The following is a 14,627-nucleotide window of genomic DNA, read 5'->3' on the forward strand; positions in this document are numbered from 1 at the left end:
CAAGATAAAATAATTAAAATAAAAAAAATATTTCGAAACAATGCAATAAAATGTAGTATGCATTTTAAATAAATATGTTAAAATCCATCAAAATTATTGAAAATGTAAAATATATATATATTAGTCTATATATATACAAATATTAGTTATATATTTTTTTCTTAATAATACATTAAGATGTATTATTAAAAAAATAAAAAAACATACAAACACACATATGCACAGAAGATCAATTCTTTACAAAGGTGTTGAAATATATGTTATATACATTTATATCATTCTGGTTCAATTTAAATTTAAGTCAAATATAAAAAAAAATAAGTATCTATAATAAAATAAGTAAAATAATATATGTAGATTACAAAATAACGATACATATATTAGGTTCTCAAAAATAATATTAATCATTTTAGGCTCTCTCTTCCTCTCTTGAGCTATTATGTAAAACTTATCTAAGAAAATTCATACCGAATTTAAAGGCACGCTTTATACAAGAACGCATCTAGACTTTTTGTGAAGTTTGAGCGCCTCAGATTGAATTGATTGAAATCCGACCAGTTGAACGATGGGGCCACGTACCGCGTTTGACGCATCGGGCAATTGTCTCACGTATCGTCTATCGAACAGAATGCGATTTAAGGGCACGGGGCAATTAATCTCCGAGAGTTATCTCGGTGCTTGCGTAGTAATTAAGAATACCAAACGTCGTGCGTTTCATCCGAACCGAGCGCACGTTCTCGGAACAAGAGAAAGAAGCGCAGGAGTAGAAGAGCAAGTAGGAAGGGAAGAAGAAAAAAACGTCGACGCAATTTACGAGTAGACACTCCGCGGTCCCCGTGGCATTCTCATTCTTTAATTTTATTAAAGGCTAATAGCCATGACCGTTCCATCAGAGCGAAATCGATAAATTGCCCCGCGGCTGATCGATCCCGCGACTCACTTCTGCTGAAGATCGAGAGGAGGTTGGAGAAGAGAAAAAAATGTTGCGGCCACCATTCGGTAAATTCTCCACTATAAATAAGTGGAAATGTGGCCGGCGAGTTCGGTAGGAATATTTATACTATGCGAGGCTCGCTGCGGGGCTTTGTTCCTTCTGTTGGTAACAGGAAAACGGCGAGAGTTCTAATGGTTACGCGAGTAAGTTTTTATTAACAGTTTTTCCATTTTGATTCCTATAACACTTACTGTATTCCCCGTTTAACATGATACTCATACAACACTACATCGGCGGTGGTCTCGCATAACATGAGCTTGTGTAAAGATTTTTTGTAGCAATGTATATGTACATAATAATATTTACATGTATAAACATACATTTTGAAGACTTCAGAGATATAAACTTGTAATATACGCATATATATTTTATTACACAATAATATTTCTTAAGTTAAAATACCGTTATTTATTAATGACTAAATTGTATAATATATCACTTACTAACTGTAGGATGCGAAATAAATAAAATCAGGTTAAAATAATTTTAATACAATTTGACCGTCAACTCAACAGCGTCTCATTTTTTGCAGTTTTTTGTCAATTAATTTTTACTTTTTATATATTCTAAGAATTAGTATCAAATTTTAATAGTCAATGATTTATTTATGAATTTTTTTAAATATAATTATGTTGATTTTATCAATATTTGATTTAATTAAAAGTAATGTTCTATATTAATCAATTTAATTTAATGAAATTACCCTAATATTCATTCAAACCTAGTACATAAATAAAAAAAATCATATACATACATACATATATGCTTAAAAAAATATTTTATAATTTATTTTTGCTTTTTTGATATTTCAAAAATATTTAGTTTTTTTTTAAAATTATTTATGATGAATAATGATACCCATTATTGACCGTTTTTATTTATTTTTAGATTTTAATTGTGAATTTTAAAGTAGATAATAAATTGCTACTAAACATATACCTGTTTTTTATTTATTTTATTTATGCCTAAATTCAGGGTGAATATAATAAATATAGGGAAAATAAAATAACAATTTATATTGAATTACATTAATATTTAGATATCATAGGTTAATAAAAATTATAATAATAATTTAAATTAAGTTCATTCTAAAATTTAGGATTTTGGGTTTTTTAGTTGTTTTTTTTTTGTTTTGTATATATCTTAAAAAGATTGCAATTTTAATATTTCTTTCAAAATATTATTAATTTGAAAGTAAAAATGTGTTTCTTTTCAGTACAATAAAATTTTTTTAGTTAAACATAATTTATACAAGTTATAAAGTATTTTTAATAATAAATTAGATCTAGTGTACATATAATATATCAATAAGTTTAATAAAAGTATTATATGTATTAAGAATTTAAATCAAGTTTATTTTCTGCACATCGATGGCTTAAAGTGTAAATTTTTGGGTGAAAATTACTTAATGTCATCTTGTAACTTGAATCGTAGCACACCTGCTCAAAAAAATTCAATCTCTAAAATCTCCAATGAAACACTAAAATCATGAGGTATTGTTTTTTTTCAATTTTCAAGTTGTCTATTCAGTTTTTTGTTTCTCCTGTAATATTGTCGAATATCGAGTTAAAAATTTAAGCTATCGATATGTTGGAATGTTTTACTGAAAAATGTTAATACATATACATATATATGCTGAAAAGAGGTTTCACTTTTTAATCTCATTTTCCTTTTTATATACTTGAAAAAATATTTCAGACAAAATTTTAAACATTGAATATGATATATATTTCAATATTTTTTTTTCTAGATTATAAGTCTCTTTTTATTAAATTTATTTATTTCCAAATTTTTTAATATTAATATTTTTTCTAGCATATGTTTTAATATTGCTCATAACGAAAACTTTTTGCTGTATTTTTTAAAGTAAGGAAATTTTAATACCAGGGGATTTTTCTAAGATGTGCTTTATAATAAACTCTTTTAATACTTTTTAATTAAAAAAAAAACTCTTATATTATAGAATACATTTGAAATGATAATTGCAGAAGAAAATAATATATTGAGACAGTATCTTGGGCTAATTTATATTTTATAAATAAATTGGTTATTTATGGTTTGTATTTTATATAATACAATGTATTTACTATGAATTATAAACTTTAAAAAAATATCAGATATTCAACAAAATACAATAAAAAATACACTACAACATATTTTTTTTAGATTTTAAAATAACTTTGGATTAATATTAAAATAAGACTTAACAATTTATCAAATATATTAGTAAGAATGATTTTTTTTTAAAGTCAGTATATGCTTCGTTTCATCGATTAAGTATTGAATTTTGGTGACAATGTAGAATTCTTTAACATCCTGTATATGTTTGCTAACAAAATCCAATATGTCATTTTTTTGCAAAATGGCGGTGAATTTAAAAACTTAAGTACACATAACTCCGTATGTTTAATTGCTAGATATAAAACGTTTTGAAGCCAAACCTTCATCGAAATAAAATATAAAAAAAATATATTTTTGCTTCAAAACAAGCGATATATCATATCGATCGGACCCCCATACGAGCCTTTTTGAGAGTTGCCATAGAGTTTCCGCTCTTAATTCATTTGTTTTAATAACTAAAAATTGATTTTTTGTTATCGTATGAAATTCTTTGTATGAAAAAATATTTAAATTTTTTCTTCAAAATGGCGGAAAATTTAAAAAATGAAAGTATCATAATTAAAAAAGCGCTTAGAAGCTTAATCTGCATCGAAATAAAATATTTAAAAACAAAATTTTTTTTAGAATTTTGATTTATTTATAAATAAAAAACTTATTTACTGAGAACGTTTAGGAATCTTTAAAAATGAAAAAAATTGTAATACTAGAAAATCTAATAAAATCTTAGTTGCTTGTTCCAAATGAAATTAACAATAAATATCCATTATATAAACATTAACAACTTGTCTTATGATATACTATTTTTATCTAAAAAAATATGGCAATATACATACATATATTATATTAATTTTCACGAACTTTGAAATCATTATTGTAACTGAAAATAATTTCTTTACTTATATTTATAATATTATTAGGTAATTATTTAAACCTTTATCCTTTTTTAAGAATAATTAGACCTAATTTATATACACATATTTATTTTTAATCTATTGTCTCTCGTCAGAGGTCCAATTCTTAAAAAGGTTCGCCCACGCGCCCGCGTCGTGATTAAAGTACAAAGAGATTAAAATCTAAGAAAGACCAACAATGAAATCGTAGTATCTTGGTCGAATCGAACTCTTCTTATTCGGTGTCAAAGCGAATTCATTCAATGGAGCGGAGAAAAATATTTTCATTGAACAAATGATGTTGTCACGACGATGATATCGCATTGTCGGCGCCACACAAAAAGATTCTACGTGATACGTAACGGAAAAGTATAAAGTACAAAATATGTTGAGTGGAATTGTTACAACATTCTTACACCCAAGAATTCATATAAATTTAATTTATTTAATGTTAGTTTCCAAATTCTAATAATATCGGAAATTATAACCCCTCGCCAAAAGTATGCCTACGCCCCTGGGCTACGAGGAATATAATTCGGGTGATCTATTAAATATTGAATGGAGCAAAACGTCGTCGTATCGATACTAAAAAAATCAGTTCTTAAAACCAGTTTTGCCCAAACCGGGCATTGTCTTCTCGCCGTTGAAAAAATGAAGTATTGTGATTGAACTGTCCGCGTAATGGAAAACACGTTAATTACATACACACGCGCGAGCGCGGAAAAACGATACTTTTATAGACTATGTGTGTAGCTGTGTGTGTGTGGCAATAAATCATAGCAATAAAAATTATAGATTGGTAGCAGAACACCGTTAGTTTATGCACTAAATATCTTTAAACTTGTCCAACAACATTAAGTATTCCCTGCCAACAATAAAGTGTAAAGTTAATAAACGCGCTACGCTTCGATGTTAGCAGTTTAATTGATTTTCTGTTATTTATTCCCATAATGCTTAACGCTTATTATTACAATGAAATTATTAATTTAATTAACTTTTTCAGTAATTTCAATTAATTATACAAATTTAGAATATGAACAATTAGCTTAGATAGGAAACTTAAAACAATTTTAATATAATAAACAGAGAGCTAAAAATTCTAGTCACTAATTTCAAAGATCCTGATACTTAATAATCTTATATATTTAGTATATAGAAATATGTTACTACCGTATATTAATCTCTTTAATTTTTTTATTTATTAATTTAATTAAATTTTATATTGGTTTTATTTTATAGTGGCATAATCTCAAATGTACATTACTGTAATATATCAATTTGCACAAAAGTGTGATAAATTAATTTTAAGTACGATAAAATCTTCTTCTTAAAGGTTAACTCCATTAAAGTGCACGTTTAATCTTGAGATAACGTCATTAACTGCGACTCCTGATTTAATTGCCTTTATTTTTCCTTTACTGTGTAGCTTAAATATAAAACATTAATTCCTGACATTGATAGAGTGAATTACTTATATTAAACATATCATGATCTGACTTTGAATATCTGATTTTCCCACTATGCTTACATACATCATATAGTATTGAATACTATACATATTATTTGTCTATAGATGCTCTTTTCTGTCCAATAACAGTAAATCAAAGTCGGTTCTCCTCTCAAACTCGCAAGAGCAATTTCAGAGTCAAGACATCATCAGATCGCATTAGCGTACTTATCGACAGAGATCAATCCAACTCCTGACTCTTCGATGGTAATTTATGATTGTCAAAGAATCCGCTAACTGTTTTTCTCTTATCCCTCGTTTCAGATTACATCTTGCGGCGGAGAGTTATGGCCCTTGGAGCGGCCGGAAGGAATGCCGGTCATACAGTCCCTAGAAGTGATGTGCGGAAAGGACCACATGGACGTGCACTTGTCCTTTTCGCATCCATTCGAAGGAATCGTCTCCTCCAAAGGTATATTTGTATTTATTTGTTTGTTTTTTCTATAAATAAAACCATACTTGCGAAGAAATGTCCATATCAGTTTCAATTAATACAACGAATAGGTCAATAAAAAAAGGATTGGACATGTATTGATCGAAGGATATGTTTGAATCTTAATTAAACAAAATTACTGATTTTTTCATTAGATATATGAGCAAAAAACTAATACAAATAATAAATAATATTATTATTATAAATAAATGATTGAATCTTAGTAATAAACACTGTTGTTAGATGAAAAATAAACTATATATAAAAATGAAAAGTTATATAAAAATTTATATTTAAATTAGGTTATTCAATTTTTGTACTAAATCAAGCTTATTATTAGCAAAATAATGCATGTGACTATTTTATATTAGTTGTTATAACCGTAATTGTTATTAATAAATAATTACCGTAGTAAATAGCAATATATATCATATCATCCCTTTGTAACTAAAACATTTTTAACACCGGTTTTTATTTGATTATTATAAAAAACTAAACTATTTAAAATTAGTGTCTAAATTTACTTATAAATCAGGTTATTAAATATTTAGAAATCTTACTTAAAAACATAAAAATACTGTAAGTGCCAGCAAAAAGAAAAAAATATGATTTTGGTATCGATTTTTTCTTTTTTTTTCTTATAAAATCAAGGTTATAAAAGTTTAAATAATAGTATAAAATTAAAAACATATATTCGATGCATTATATTTTTTCTTAATTTAATAATAAAAATGTTATTTTTCATTACAGTAAAAATATAGAAAATGTTAAAAAAAAAGTTAAATAAGAATCTATGACATCTAAAAATCAAGACTATTTGAAATATCTCATTATACCATTTAATTATATCTTGTCTTTGTGTACAAGATTTTGTCATTTTTAGATAACGTGATAAATTAATAATACATTTATTAGAACATATTAAATCAAAATTATCTTAGGTATGTTATAAAAAAACCGGTTACATATTAATTGCCATTTTTGTAAATGAAAATAATTAAAAAAATATTTTAGCAAAATATTCCCACCTCTCTTTTTTACGTATTAATATGATTCAGTAAATTCTAAATAAAATCGAGTTTTCTTATCTTTTTGGCAAATAAATATTAACAAATGAATTGACATATTGCCAGTTTTTAATATTAAATAATTAAAAAAATATTATTCGTTTATTATATATTCAACGAAAATATGTAGCAAAATATTTTAATTTCTCATTTTATTTGGACTTTGCTTCGTTTTATAAAATACTAAACATTTTCTACAAAAGTATGGTTTCGTATATATATAAAGATTTGTTTAAGCAACAAGTTTTAATAAACTCTTAACATAGCATATTTTTAAGATTTAATAAACAATTAAAAGTTCTGTTTTGTTTTATATCTTGTATTTTTTAATAAAATCATAAAAAAACAGTAAATATTTTAATAAATATGTATTTTAGCAGAACGATTCTTTCTCATTCTTTTTCTTTATTAAAATAATAAAACTAATAACTAAGAAACCATTTTATAATAAAATAGTTAATAATTATTGCCACTACTTCTTATTTTAAAATATTATTACTTTGATCTCTTTTAATAAATACTAAATCTTTTCTACAAAAGTTATTTCTTGTTTACAATTTTTTTAATTGCAAGATGGAGTTAAATTTGAATAATAATTAGCTGAAAGTTTTGTTTGGTTTTGTATTTTAGATAAAACCATTAGGACGTTCATTATTTTAATAAATATGTATTTTAGCAAAAGATTTGGAAAAATATTTATTTTTTCTTTTATTAAAAAAATACATTGTAATTCTACATATAAATATAATAGTGTAAAACGAAATAACAATAAAAAATAATAATTTTTAAATAATATTTTTAACTTATTAAAATAACATCATAATTTACACAAATCAATTTCTACAAAAAATTAATTTCGTATACATATGTATTTTTAATTGCAAATTGTATTAAAATTTAAACAATACTTATTATTACGCTCTCAATTTTTTAACATCTTAACACAGCTATTTTGTGAGCGAATAATATCAAAAAAGAGAAAATAAGTTAAATTAATAAATATTATAAGAATATTTTTTTTTCAATAATATAGTGCAATGTAGTTATGCATTTAAATTAAATTAAAATAACATTTATATAAATTAATAATTAACTAAAATAATACTACAACTTTTTATTTTTCTTCCATTTTGATATATTTTAATAAATACTAGCATTGTCTATGAAAGTTTTTATATACATATTTTTTTAGTTGCAATATCTTTTGCAAGGTCTGAACACAAAATATTAAAAGGCTTTATTTCATATCATACAAAAATAGAACATATTTAAAAAAATATAAATGTGTATTTACTAAATTATTTATTTAAGTAAAAGATTAATAATACTCTTATTTCTCTTTTCTAGCACATTTTATACTATAATATATATATGTTACCAATGTAATACAAAAATTAATACATAGTAAATATTTAGCACGTTTTAAATGAAAAAACATTAAAAATAATTAATATGTTTTCTAAGGAATATTTCAGAATTTTTTAAATAGAAACGGTACTAGAAAAATATAATAAAAACGTATAGCTCTACATAATTATCAAATTTACTTTTACTATTTTTTTAAAATATGCATTTTAATAAATACTAAACATTCTTAGAGAATATTGTTTAAATATTAAATTTATAAGATATTGCCTGTTAAGTTTACATACTTATTTATTATTTACGGCTAGGATAATTATAAACGGAGGTGTGAATTTGTATAATAATATTTCTAAGGCAAACTGCGAAAATAAAACTGTTACATTTTTTTTTCTGTTTATGTTATAAATTATATGTATTTAAAGTTAAAATTTGTTTGATGTAAAAATTAGCTATTCAGCTTAATTAAAAATTAAAAAAAATATCCTGTCATTTTTAGATAAAAAGAAACTCAAATTAATTTATGATATATATTTATGTAAAGCATAATATTTACTTATAAGCCAAGTACAATTTATATTAAATATAATATCCACTGTAAATATAATATACAACAGCTATGAATCACAGTAACATTTTACATTACCAATAAACTTTGCTTTCAGGTCAGCACGGCGATCCAAGGTGCGTTTATGTTCCTCCTTCTACAGGAAAAACGTTTTTCTCGTTCAGAATTGCCTACGCCAGGTGTGGCACAAAACCAGGTGAGAATTCCCACGATATATTCACACAACAAACACTTTTAATTCTCTCATAAACGACCAGTCAATGTTTTCTTTTAAAAAGCGCAGTTATTCACAAAATATCTTGAGAGCCATCGATTAGCGTTGACGCGACCCACATCGCTCTGAGTAAAATAAAAAAGAACCACTTTCAATGTTTACCATTGGTTTTTTTATGGCGGAAGCACCGCACAATAAAAACATAAAGGTTTACGACCTTTACGCCAGAGTTTGTTTTAGCACTTTTGACAACAAGGTGCATAAATACTTTTTAATATACGTGCACGCTTGTGTGTACAGAAAAACTCCGTTAAACGGAACACCTGTGGGTAAAAATCTGCATAACTGCGGTATTTGGTCAATACCATCAGTTGACTAAATAATATTCATTGTGAGATATCCACAAACATAGTATTTGGTCATAGCAAACCATTAAATTTGCGACTCACCGACACATAACATTTCTAACTGAGAAATGAGTAATGATAAATATTTGAATCGAACTTGATATGTTTTTAACTAAAAGTTTTTTATCTAATATCAGAGTAACCAATTAGCAGAATTAAACGATGTGTTAAATTTTAAAAGAAGGTTTATCAATTAGTCTTCGGTAGCTATTTACAACATCATCAATCATATTAATCTAAAAGTCACACAAGAGATTGCCATTATTTTGATAAATTAAGATTTTTGTATGTTAAAGTTTATACTATAACAGCTTATATTTATCAATTAAGGTAGCTAGCTATTTTTAACATATTAAATTAAATTTAGCATAGCATAAAAGTTATTGGGTGTTTCATTGATTATTTATCGAATCATTTTTAATACTTAATTTTTATAATTTCAGATCTTCACGGCCAGTTTTATGAAAATACGGTAGTAGTTCAATACGACAAAGATCTATTAGAAGTGTGGGATGAAGCCAAAAGGCTTAGGTGTGAATGGTTCAATGATTATGAAAAAACTGCATCGAAACCGCCCATGGTTATCGCGGATTTAGACGTTATACAATTAGACTTTAGAGGTATTTATTAATTTGACACTAATTATGTTTGAAGAAGGAGAAAAAATATTAACAAGTACGATAATTAATTACAGGCGATAACGTCGACTGTTGGATGGAGATACAGAATGGAAAAGGGCCTTGGGCACCGCCAGTCAGCGGAATTGTACCATTAGGTTCAACACTGACGTTGGTCGTTGCCATAAACGACTATAGAGGTATGCTATTGCTTTGTGTGGGGTTTCAATTGTTGGGTCGTTGTAATTATATATGTTTTATTGAATTATTGCAGGAGAGTTCGACATGCGGGTAAAATCATGCGCAGCCTCAGACGGAGCAGGTCACATAATCGATCTTTCAGATGAAGCTGGATGTGTTCTTAGACCGAAGATGATATCTAGGTAAAATAAAATTATCGCTATATATAAAAAAAAATTAATTTAATTTGTATGTTACTAATATTATGAATATATATAAAAGAGTCATAATTTCATTTTAATGAAAATTTAATTCATGCTATTTCAGATTCTTGAAAGCAAAAGCAGCCGATGATAGAGCTTCTGTCATAACTTACGCCTTCTTCCACGCTTTCAAATTCCCCGATGCTCTCAGCGTTCACATAAAATGCAAAGTTGAAATATGCAGACATGGATGTCAAGAACATTGCCAATCCACTGGACATTATGGAGCTTTAGAGCGAAAAGACGATCAAATCGATCATCAGAAGAGGTAAAATAAATTTGCTTTATAAGTATTTAATTTGTTACTAAAATCAATTTTATATTTTTATTTTTCAGACCTGCCATATCTGAGAATGTCGAGAGTAACAACGCTAATGATAATAAACACGACGGAGCTTTGTACGAAGATAACGAAGACGATGATGGTTTGAACGATCATATGCAACGTTCTCCACAACAAGTGCCTAAAAAGGAATTTCTGCACAACTACCACGAAGATGATGATTTAGATAGTCAAGAAACGATTGCTGATCTATTTGCAAGGCCGTTTGCTGATCAACCTCGGCCTAGCCATCGTGATGGACAAGAGAGATTCCCTCATGGTCCTAGACAATTGGAAGAGCTTAATTTAGAAGATCCAGATGGAATTCTTCCACCACTTCCAGTACCTCTCCCGGCTGTTGCTGGACCCAGAAACTTAAATATAGATGAATTGCCTCTGCCTGAAGATGAAGGAAGATCTAATAAAACGCCTAAGAATCGTAAACGGCGTTCAGTGGTAATCTCAGATGGAAAAGCTCGCAGTGCCGATGTTGGCGTAAATGGATTGTATGAAGTTATCTCAGAAGCTGATTTAGCTTTCAGTCCGGACAGTAAGGCAGAAGCTGTGACTGTATTCCAAGGAAGAATCAGAGAAGAAGTGGTGTATGGAATTTGCTTGCCAGTGTCTGGTTTCAGCGCTTTGTTCGTTTTAGTGGCAGTATGCGCTGTTGCTTCAGCTCTAGCCGCCGGAGCTTTACTCTATCGTTATCAGCTTCAAAGAGAAAAAGCTGCCAGGCAACCTCCTGTAGCTCTTGCGGCGCAATCTCTATCTTCTTGGATGGCTTTGAGACTATTGAGAGCTCGAACTCCTCCAGCGCCAACACCGACACACCAACAACACGAAAATTAATTATTTTTACATAAAAAATAAACCAACGCATTTATTTTTGCTAATATATTAAATACTCATTTAATAATATCATCATTTCTGAAATCCAAAGATCACTTCAATTCTTTTTAACATTTTATATTTATAATATTCATAATAATTAATAATCAAACCACGCTTTAAAAATAGCAATAAATAAAAAAAAGTTAAAATGCTTGATATATGATATAAATACTATGAACGTTGTATAAAATAATGGATTAAAGTGAAGTTTCAGTGCGAGCTTAATAAATTAACTATGATGAATAAAAATGTGGAACGTGAACATTTCGATTTGTGTGAAATTTGTATTTTATTGACATTCCGGATTTTTTTAGTTGTAAACGACGAATCTGGGCAAATTTGCAATAAATACTTAGTTTTTAAGAGCACTATTTTAAGATTGTTTTAGCAATGCTAGTAATTAAATTAATAATAATTAAACGATTATTTTATATATGAAAATATAACTTGGTCCAAATTTTATTTGTATAACATCGTTATCGAGATAATGAATAAGGATCAATTTATACGAATTAAGATTACGAAACTCACTGTAAATAGTTTTAAGCGGTTAAATTAAAGACAGTATTGTTAAGTTGTTAAATAATACATTATGCATAGCAAAATGCCAAAAGAACAATAATTAAATCTTTAAGTATGTTCATCAGTTTAAAGAACACATGCGTGTATTATATTATAATATAATAATAACCCAATGAATATATTTTTATACATATATATACAAGATACTTTTTGTGTGCATTATCAGTACGAAATTAAGGGTTTATCGGTTGTGGTATGCAAAATTTTTAATATACAGTCATTATTTATTTATTGTATATTTATTATATATATTTATTTTATTTGTTTTTTTACATATGGAAAACCGCGTTTTCCTCATACACCTGTTCATTTGCTCAAAGTGATGTATATTTTTTTATATAAAAAAAAAACTATCCAACAATTGATGTTACATCAAATATGCTGAACGTGTTGGTGCTTATAATTATATGGATATTTTTTATTATTTACGTAATGTGTTCGATACGTTAAAATTATTGATTCGTTTAATTTTGATTGTTAAATAAATTAAAATGGGTTAATGGGCTATTAGTATATTTTTTACCTCAATTTAATTTACGAAAAAGTCATAACTACGCGGATTCGATTAATTTCTATTATTGTATTTTTATTTCTATTTTATATATCAACTAAACAGCGATGAAATGTTTATTTTTGTTAATAACGTATTGATGTGCCTTTCCATATTTATATAGGTTAAGATACGTATGTGTTATATTTGCATTTATATGCGAAACGTAATACATCTTCTTAGAATTGTTAAAACAAATTTTAAAGACTACGTATGTTGAAGTATATTATTATTTATTATTGTCGATTGTACGTGTTTTTTTATTATAATATATGAGAATACTTTTTTGCATTTATTAAATGATATTTATTGATTATATTTAAAAAAACATACTTAATTATTTGTATCAAATATGCATTTAAATATATTTTTTGTGAATTTGATTATTTGATCAAATCATGCATGATTTTTATTTTTCATTTTATTGATTGTTATGAAACTAAATGTGTTTGCCATTATCTTGTTAAAAACAGTATGTAATACGTTTTAATTTCTTTATATCCATAATATATACCTTCGATCTATCGTGTATAGAATTAAAATATCCGATTTTAAGTTTTTGTTTTATTATTTTACCTCCACAATAAATATTTTAAGAGCTCCTTAAAAATGTATATTTTTAATATCGTCAATGTATCCGGAACTGATTCTATTTTAGTAACTTATTTTTTACTCCCATCGAATGTAGATCACTAGGGGAAACACCTCTTGGTCTACACTTGTTTCGTGTCCGTTACTTCCAATTTGCATAACGATCGAAGCCAAATCAAAGAAGGCCAGTCAAGAGCCATCTAACTATTTCGATAATTACAATTTGCGGATCGAAAAGCGACTCTTGAAATATTATTAATTCTATTAGACATATTTTACGCAGAGAAATTCCAAGCCATCAAGAGTATCAAGTAAGTCCTGGCTAAAAAGACACAAAGTGTCTTTGCGTGTCAAGCGTTCCGTTTGAAAGTGGTCAAGTTCCGCCAACCATCTTTCTTGTTGCGCTTGCCAAGGTTTTCTTTATAAATTATGCGATCATTCTAGTTGATGTGTTCGGTTGCTTTTGACTCTCCATACGAAGGCATTCTGAGCACTTTGCATAAGAGAATTGAATCGGTTCGAGTCGAAACGGATTTTACGTAAGATGCGAGCAACCTGGCTCAAAAGCTGACCGGTCGATTGTGGCACATTACGAGAGTGGTCAGCGAACGACCATACTTGCTCGTCTTGTCTATTTACCTTTAAAATATTTCGCCTACTGGCCCACTTTCCACTTCCTATAGTTGGACATCTACGTTGGACGATCAGAACGCAGCATCCGCCATTCATTACTCTTTTTACGGCGTGATGTTATTTAATAATTAATTAATAAATATATAATCAAGCACTAAGCTTCTCTTAATACTACGATGAACACAAAAATTAAATATAAAATTTATAAGAAATAATATGATTTTAGATGTGTCACTATTTTTTAAAAATATTTTTTACTGCATATATATGATTTCTTATGATAAAAACTATATTGTATGTATCAAATTTATTAAAAGACAAGTTTTTGCTTCTGGATTAAATTAATATTTTTTGAGGTGAAAAAAATAAAAATATATTATTAATATATATAAAAATATTAAGAGTAATAAGTATTTGAATATCGTTATTTTTTTG

General features: G+C 27.0%; 1 protein-coding gene across 1 annotated transcript in view; it reads left to right on the forward strand.

Moving 5' to 3' along the window:
* m (zona pellucida domain-containing protein miniature) overlaps positions 1 to 11,816 on the forward strand; it is a 77,455-nt gene extending 65,639 nt beyond the window's left edge. The window contains exons 4-10 of the mRNA XM_088185518.1: positions 5,777 to 5,924; positions 9,040 to 9,138; positions 10,007 to 10,183; positions 10,258 to 10,380; positions 10,455 to 10,563; positions 10,688 to 10,891; positions 10,960 to 11,816. Coding sequence (XP_088041644.1) covers positions 5,777 to 5,924; positions 9,040 to 9,138; positions 10,007 to 10,183; positions 10,258 to 10,380; positions 10,455 to 10,563; positions 10,688 to 10,891; positions 10,960 to 11,794 — 1,695 coding nt within the window. The 3' untranslated portion in view covers positions 11,795 to 11,816. The remainder of the gene's footprint in view (positions 1 to 5,776; positions 5,925 to 9,039; positions 9,139 to 10,006; positions 10,184 to 10,257; positions 10,381 to 10,454; positions 10,564 to 10,687; positions 10,892 to 10,959) is intronic.
* The last annotated feature ends 2,811 nt before the right edge of the window (positions 11,817 to 14,627 follow it).

The sequence above is a fragment of the Plectrocnemia conspersa genome, unplaced genomic scaffold (genome assembly GCF_051122295.1).
Source record: "Plectrocnemia conspersa isolate PC_06_02 unplaced genomic scaffold, ASM5112229v1 ptg000005l, whole genome shotgun sequence".
Lineage (NCBI taxonomy): Eukaryota > Metazoa > Arthropoda > Insecta > Trichoptera > Polycentropodidae > Plectrocnemia > Plectrocnemia conspersa.